We start from the raw sequence: 7,168 nt of genomic DNA, 5'->3' as shown, positions 1-7,168 counted from the left end.
CCGCCATCTTGGGGAGGTCGGGCGCAGGGGCGGGGCTATGCCGCACTCCGCCATCTTGGAGGACAATGGGAGGGAGAGATGCGTCGCTGCCGCCATCTTGGGCAGGTCGGGGTGGGTGGCGCCATCTTGAGTCCGGGCTGCCTCCTACTATTCGCGTGCGGGCTTCGCCAGCGCGGGGCATCGCCGCTGCTCGTGGTTTGCTGCGGAGAAGCAGGTTGGGCACGGGACACCGCCGTCCCCCAGCCCTACACAGCCTCCTCCTACCTAGCCCAGCTGCGCCCTGAGGCTCGGGTGAGGGCTGGCAGTTCCGTGTCTGTCCCTGCTTTCCAGTCCCGCGTTGCACAGGTGCAATAGCGCTCAGCACTGCGGCAAAACAGGTGTTTCAGGAAAGCTCCCACCTGCCAGGTGTTACCTGCGGGCACGGGACAGGGATAACCCACACTGGAGCTGCCCCATCTCAGCAGCAGCCTTGTTGTGATCAGCGTGTGGAGGAGGAGGACTGCGAGGTGAGGAGTTCCCACGGCTGCAGCCAAATGCTCGCTGCCTTTGGAGCAAACAGATAAGGCGTACATTGCAGAGCACACAGTTCAGCACCTTGCCTGGCTATGGCTGTTACCGGGAGGGCTGCGAATCCCCAGCTTGTCTCCTGGGTGGCTGTGTGGCTAAAGGCGTGCAGGCCCTGTGGAGCACAGTGTTCTGCTTTGTGTTTCCTTACAGGGCAGCGAGCAGACCCGTTACAGGCTTGGGCAAACATTAGTGAAAGCAGCCTTGCCTGTGCCACAGTCCCACGCAGGTCAGTGGGGCAGAGCGTTACGCACAGGGTGCAGCTCCTGTGATAAAGCACTTTGGTGCAAGTCCAATTTTCACACAGTCTGCTGCTCCTTCCTTCCCTAGGGCCTGTCCTAGCAGCAGAGTAAAACCTTGACTGCTATTATATACAGCTGTGCTTCTCCTCAGCCCTGTGCTGGGAAAACGTGCTCTGATATGAATCCATCTCCTCCTGAGCAGAGTTGCTATAAAGAGCAGGGCTGCAGACAGCATTTCATTTCTCTTTGGCACTTTGGAGGCAGCAGCAGCCACAGCCACTCCAAGGAAGTGCCATGGGGCAGTGCTGCCGGCAGAGGTACACGCAGAGAACAGAGCTGCTGGTTTTCTTACAATTTATTCTTTCAATTTTATATAAAAATCATTCCATCAATTAACACTTAGACAATCGCTGGCCTTCCAGCGTGCATCAGGCCCTTTTCCCATATTAAAAATACAAAACAACAGCTAGACACGGAGTTCAGAGTTTAAGTAAAGCCACTTGATTTCAGAAAGTACCTCTCATTAACAGAACAATAATTACAAATGACACAGATGGAAATAACATCATCACCTGTTATACAAAAAAATAGAAATCTGCCCATAAGTACTATATCAAATATAATTCTCTCGTGTATCATGTGAAGAGAATGGCACGTCATTGATCTGTGTGATTGATCACCCACCCTGCGCTGCACACACACACGAGCAGCTCCACACAAAGGCCATCCCAAACCCTGAGTGTGTCAGGGTTGGGAGCACGAGGTATTATGGAGAGTGCCGGAGAAACCCCTTCCCCTGTAGCAAAGGGAAAGAGGCAGCGGGGGCCTCTTTCCTTGCAGCGGGAGAGATGCTGAGCACCAGCTGTGCGGTGGGGGCTGTGGGATTCGGGCACTGGGAGCTGACCCAGGAGCACCGCACCTCCAGGCCAGGGAGCGCCTGCCACCAGCCTGTTCCCAAGGAGCTCCAAATGGGACTGTGCCCTGTGTGGGGCTGAGGGGGCAGGAAAAGCGTGGGCTCCCCAAAAGCCTCCAGCCCCGGTGACCCTGAGCTTTCCCTGCACCGAAGGGGAGGGATGCAAGTGACGGATCCAACACTGTTGGAGGGGGCTGCAAGAGCCAGTGCATGTCCGATGTCCAAGGGGGTGAAATGGCAAGAGTCATGTGGCTTTGGGCAGCCAAGGGGACGAGGGCTGCCTAGTCATCGTCCTCCCCGCCGCCATAGAGCTCCGCCAGCTTCTTGAAGCGGTTGCCCCACTCGTTGAGGTAGTCGTAGTCCTGGTCCTGGTCGGAGGCGGAGGAGTTGAGGGAGCTGAGCGAGGTGGCCTCTGAGCCACCGCCCTCGTAGTCGAACACCAGCAGCGAGTCGTAGGGGGGGGCCGTGGGGTCCGTGTCGGCCGCCTTCAGGTTCTGGGGGGGCAGAGGAGGGGCTCACCCACTGCTCCGCCCCCCGGCCTCAGCCCTACGGGATGGGAACGCTGCGGGGCAGGCCAGCAGAGCAGCACGGACGGTTGGGGCTCACCTCGTCGATGAAGTTTCCGATCTCATCGGGGTTGGCGGGCCGGGGCCGGTACTGGGGGGCGGCCATCAGCGGGGGGGCCACATCATTGCGGATCACTTCGGGGCGGGCGTCCAGGCCGCGGTGCAGCTGGCTCAGGTCGTAGTCCTGTGTGGGGACGGAGCAGGATGAGGCTGAGGGAGCCCAGGGAGCACTGCAACTCCTCCCCACGACCTCGGGCTCGGCCCTCACCTGATCCTCCTCACCCCCACCTTCCTCCCCGTAGTAGAAGATGTTGTCTCTCGTGTCGTCCTCAGGCAGCAGCAGTGGCTCCTTCACCACCTTCCTCCTCCTCACCAGGAGAAGCAGCAGAAGCAACACAACTGCAGGAGAGGAGCTGCATCAGTGCTTCATCCCCATGCCGCATCCTTGGTCCCTCCCCCCCCCAAAGCAGGTGGGCACTCACGCAGCAGGGCCAGCACGGCGCCCAGCACGGCGAGCACGATGGGCACACCGGTATCCACCCGCGGCTTCTGGGCACAGCTCTCCACCCGGCCCTGGCAGTCGCACACTTGTGCCCTGATGACGGTGACCTGGTCCTTGCCCTGGCGGTCGAAGAGCCGCAGGTAGACGCTGTACAGGTTCTGCTCCAGGGGCTCCGTCAGCCACAAGGCAACGGTGTCACCTGCATGGGATAGGTGACAAGCTTCACTTCACCGCATTGGCGGATGTGGGTCCAGGTGCACCACCATATGAAGTCCCCACGTTACCTCCGCTGCCAACCTCCACCGCCCAGCTGTCCCCAGAACCGTGGCTCAGCTCGGCACGGAATGGCCCGGTGTTGGGGGGCAGGTCCTGGTCGGTGATGGTCAGCACCTGAGGCACAGGGCTGCGGTTACAGATGATGATGTCACGGGGCTCAGGCTCAGGGCCGTGGTCATTGACATCCAGCAGGGTGAGGAGCAGCGTGCCGGTGCCTGTGGCAGGTGGCAATCCTGCAGGGAGAAGTGGGGCCGGTAAGGGACACTGCAGTGGGACTCCCACGCTGACAGAAGGCTTTGTGGGCAACACAGGCACCACTCCCTGCTCTGGAGCTGAGCGAGATGCAGCCCCCGTGACACCAGCAGCACATGTCTCTCATGTGGGACTGCAGCCTGATGGGAACATGGGAACAAGGGCCCCTTTCACAGCCGCACTCACCATCATCTACAGCCAGCAGCACGGCCATGTAGGTGCTGTTCTTGGTGAACGGGGACTCACGGTCCAACTGCTCCCGTGCTGTTACGAGGCCATTCTCGGGGTGCACAGCCAGCCAGCCCGCAGGGTCACTGCCCATCACGTACCTGTGGGCACAGTGGGTTGGTCCTGCGGGGCACGGCAATAGGGATCCCTCTCTGACCCCGACCCAGCCCTGCTCACTTGATACGCTGCTGCTGGGCTCTGTCGGGATCCTGGGCTGTATAGGAGGCGAGGGGCTGCCCCAGTGGCACGTCCTCCGGCACCTGGGCCAGCCGCAGCGGCGGGTCAAAGGCAGGCGCCTCGTTCACATCCTCCACACTGACCATCACTGTGGCCGTGGCTGTGGGAAGCTTGATGGCGAAGGGAGCTTCATTGACCACAGACACATGGAGCACGAACTGGCGCTTGGCCTCGTAGTCCAGACCCTGTGGGAGGGGACAGGATGGGCAGCACCACCCAGGGCTGGTGGCTGTGGTACAGGGACAAGTGGGGGACACGCACCTTGGCCGTGCGCAGGACACCCTCATTGCTGGCAGGGTCAGTGGTGATGGTGAAGGCACCACCCTCATTGCCACGCACGATGGAGTAGACAGCACGCCACGCTGGTGTCTGTGGCTCATCCAGGTCCGTGCTGGCCAACCGGGCCACCTCCAGCTCAGCCTCATTCTCTGGCACAGCCGCTTCATACTGTGGATTAGGAATGGTCAGCATGGAGCCCACAGCACCTGGAACACCCTGCCCACATCCCAGTCATGGTACCATTTTGGGGTCAAACTCAGGGGCGTTGTCATTGACATCCGTGATCTCAATCACAGCCAGTGCTGTCGTGGTCAGCCCCTGCCCGTCCAGGTCGGCTGCTTGCATGGTCAGCGTGTACTCCCGCACGCGCTGTGATGGACAGACAGACATCAGCACCCAGAGTCATACCGCCAGGGCTGCCCCGTGGGCACGGGTCCCACCTCCCGGTCGAGGCCGCTGGCGATGACACTGAGGGTGCCGGTGGCGCGGTTGACGGTGAACATGTCGGGATGGGGCTCCCGTGGCTCCTGGCTGAGGATGGAGTAGGCGATGACACCATTGTAGGTCTCCACATCATCGTCAGCATCCGTGGCGTTCACCTGCATCACCGAAGTGCCTGGGGGGACAACGGGGGGTCTGTGTGAGCGGGGTGGATATGGAGGATGGGGCAGTCTCATCCCCGAGAGGGACACATCCTGCAGGACGCAGAGCTTCCCCATGCAGCACAGCCCTACCTGGCAGCGCGCCTTCAGGCACAGAGCCCCGGAACACCTCCTGTGTGAACTGGGGCTTGTTGTCATTTTGGTCCGTCACCGTCACTATGATCTCCATTGGCTCCTCCACGGGTTTGCCATTCTCGGACACGGCATGGGAGTAGAGCTGCAGGGCCGAGGGGTGAGTGTGGAGACGGCACGGCACTGGTGTGAACCCAGCGCCCCGCAGCAGGGACCTACGTGGTACTTGTTGATGTGCTCCCGGTCCAGCGGCTGCGTCACCTTCATCCAGCCTGTCTCCTTCTCAATGGTGAAGATGCCCTCAGGGGGAGCATCTGCCCCCTGCCCAGTGATGCTGTAGAAAATCTTTGCTTCCCGGTCCCGGTTGGATTTGATCTGGGAGGAGATGCAGTGATGCAGGGCTGTGCCTCCCCGCTGCAGGGTGATCAGCCCCGCCACGCACCCCTCAGCCATGGTATCCCAATCTGAGCGTGAGATCTGTGCCCAGGGCCAGCATTCCGCTGCCTTCAGTGCACACAGCCATGCCCAGCCTTAAAATCCCACCCAGACCCCTGGGAGGTGCACATAAACACAGCATCACCAACACCTCGGGGGGCCACTCCATACCTGAACCAAGTTTTTGGGGAAGGGACCCCTCTCATTCTCAGGCACTTTGATGGGAGGGATCACCCAATCCCTCTTCTGCCTCCTCAGAGCGGTGTGAGCGTGGGGGACATCAGGAACCTCCTGCAGGAAGGGGAGCAGTGATGGAGCGGCCACACGCGGTGGGTTTGGGGACGGGGCTGCCGAGAGCGTTACCTGCAGGGAGCGCCTGCTCCGCACGGGGACTCGCGGGCTGCCGGCATCCCGGAGAGCCGCGGGAAGCGCCCCGACGTGGGGCTCCTCGATGTCATACAGCACCGTGCCGCCTCCTAAGGTCGCTGCAAGAAGCAAAGGGTCAGGGGGCCGGGAGGGGACGCAGCCCACTGCCCCCAGGAGCCGTCCTCAGGCCCACACGGCATCCGAACGCCCGCAGGGCTCCACGTGCTCGCAGCCCAGCTCCAGGGAGAGGGATTGGGAAGGTCAGGGCCGCTCCCAGCACGGGGCGGGCGGCAGCAGGAGCGCGCCTTGGCTTTGTTGCGGAGATTACGGGAAATTCCTGGGCACGCAGCGCCCTGCCCCGCGCCTCCCACCTCAGCGTGTCCCCGCCTCGGGGCTCCCAGCTTCGACCCCCCCCGGCAGCGACTCCACCATCGCAGGGTCCCACACCTGCGGCCACACTGCAGCCCCGACCCCCAGCCCGGCAGTGCTGTGGGTTTAGGGGATTAGCAACGCTAAGCTGCTCCGAGCACACTGCTGAGGGGCTGCCGGGGGCTGGGGGAGATGAGAGTGGACGAGGAGAGCTGTGCCCGCGGGTCTCTGGGTGGGGGGAAATCCCTGGAGGGTCCCCTTATCTTCACACGGAGCTGGAGCCTGGAGAGAAGCGCCGGCGGCCCTTTATGGCGGGCGATAAGGAAGATGCTGGGGCCGGAAAGGCCGCAACCACACCATGGCTGGGACACGAGCCTCCGTGCCACGGGCAGCCCCCAGCCCTGGCTTTGGAGCTGCTCCCTGCAGAGGAGACGGGGCTGCAGCTGTGCTCCAGTACCAGCTCAGGGGACAGAACCCCCCCATTCTCGTACCCTCGGTGTTCTGGGGCACTGTGCCCCCCACTCGCGGGGCTGCACCTCCAGCCCAGCCCTGCCCTGGTGCCAGTCCCGCGGCCGGCAGGAGCTGAGCCGTGGGCAGCGGCACGCAGCATCCGAGCGAGCTGAGGTCAGGGCCTGGCACGAAGAGAGCACTTACAGCGAAGTGCTTTGAGTGCTCCGCAGCCATTAAGCAGCGCTGGCTGCGGCCGCGGTTCCCGAGCAGCTCCGCTCCCCGGAGACGCCGACGAGTAAACACCGTGAACGGCCCCACCGGCAACCGGGACGAGCCGCTGCCCCTCCCACCCGGATCAGAGAACGAACCCTCCGGGCAGCCGCTCCCATCGCCCGTCTGCCGCCGACCACCGACCCGAGGGATCCCGGCGCTGCCCGGGAGCTCCCGGCCTCTCCCTTCCCTACGGCCGAACCGGAGGCACCGACGGTACCCGAACGGCACCAGCAGCCCCTCCCACGGCCCGGGGGATGCAGCCACCAAACGCCGGCCGAGGGCCGCCACTCGGGGCGGAGAGCAGCCTGGAAAGGGCCGCTCCCACTCCCCGGTGTGCGCAAGCAGCCCCCGCCCCGCACCCCGACGGCATCGCCGGGCCCCATTCCCCCGGATCGGTGGGGGGTGCAAGACGGGAACCGCGCATCGCACCAAGAGGAACTCTGCCGCCCCTAGGGCAGCCTGCCCTACCCAGACGCGCGGCC

General features: G+C 63.0%; 2 protein-coding genes across 2 annotated transcripts in view; one reads left to right on the top strand and one right to left on the bottom strand.

The window, feature by feature from the left end:
* LOC104913082 (cadherin-1-like) overlaps positions 1-917 on the top strand; it is a 1,968-nt gene extending 1,051 nt beyond the window's left edge. The window contains exons 5-6 of the mRNA XM_010718240.1: positions 718-793; positions 895-917. Of these exons, the coding sequence (XP_010716542.1) occupies positions 718-793; positions 895-917 (99 nt within the window). The remainder of the gene's footprint in view (positions 1-717; positions 794-894) is intronic.
* Positions 918-1,145: 228 nt separating this feature from the next.
* Positions 1,146-7,168, bottom strand: part of LOC100547026 (B-cadherin) — a 6,971-nt gene continuing 948 nt past the window's right edge. Inside the window, exons 4-14 of the mRNA XM_010718163.3 lie at positions 4,794-4,938; positions 4,500-4,675; positions 4,300-4,428; positions 4,042-4,227; positions 3,721-3,965; positions 3,502-3,644; positions 3,072-3,296; positions 2,768-2,986; positions 2,554-2,684; positions 2,326-2,469; positions 1,146-2,213 (exon numbers count right to left, since the gene is read on the bottom strand). Of these exons, the coding sequence (XP_010716465.1) occupies positions 2,001-2,213; positions 2,326-2,469; positions 2,554-2,684; positions 2,768-2,986; positions 3,072-3,296; positions 3,502-3,644; positions 3,721-3,965; positions 4,042-4,227; positions 4,300-4,428; positions 4,500-4,675; positions 4,794-4,938 (1,956 nt within the window). The 3' untranslated portion in view covers positions 1,146-2,000. The remainder of the gene's footprint in view (positions 2,214-2,325; positions 2,470-2,553; positions 2,685-2,767; positions 2,987-3,071; positions 3,297-3,501; positions 3,645-3,720; positions 3,966-4,041; positions 4,228-4,299; positions 4,429-4,499; positions 4,676-4,793; positions 4,939-7,168) is intronic.

The sequence above is a fragment of the Meleagris gallopavo genome, chromosome 13, assembly GCF_000146605.3.
Source record: "Meleagris gallopavo isolate NT-WF06-2002-E0010 breed Aviagen turkey brand Nicholas breeding stock chromosome 13, Turkey_5.1, whole genome shotgun sequence".
NCBI lineage: Eukaryota > Metazoa > Chordata > Aves > Galliformes > Phasianidae > Meleagris > Meleagris gallopavo.
This window is presented reverse-complemented; position numbering and strand designations above follow the sequence as displayed.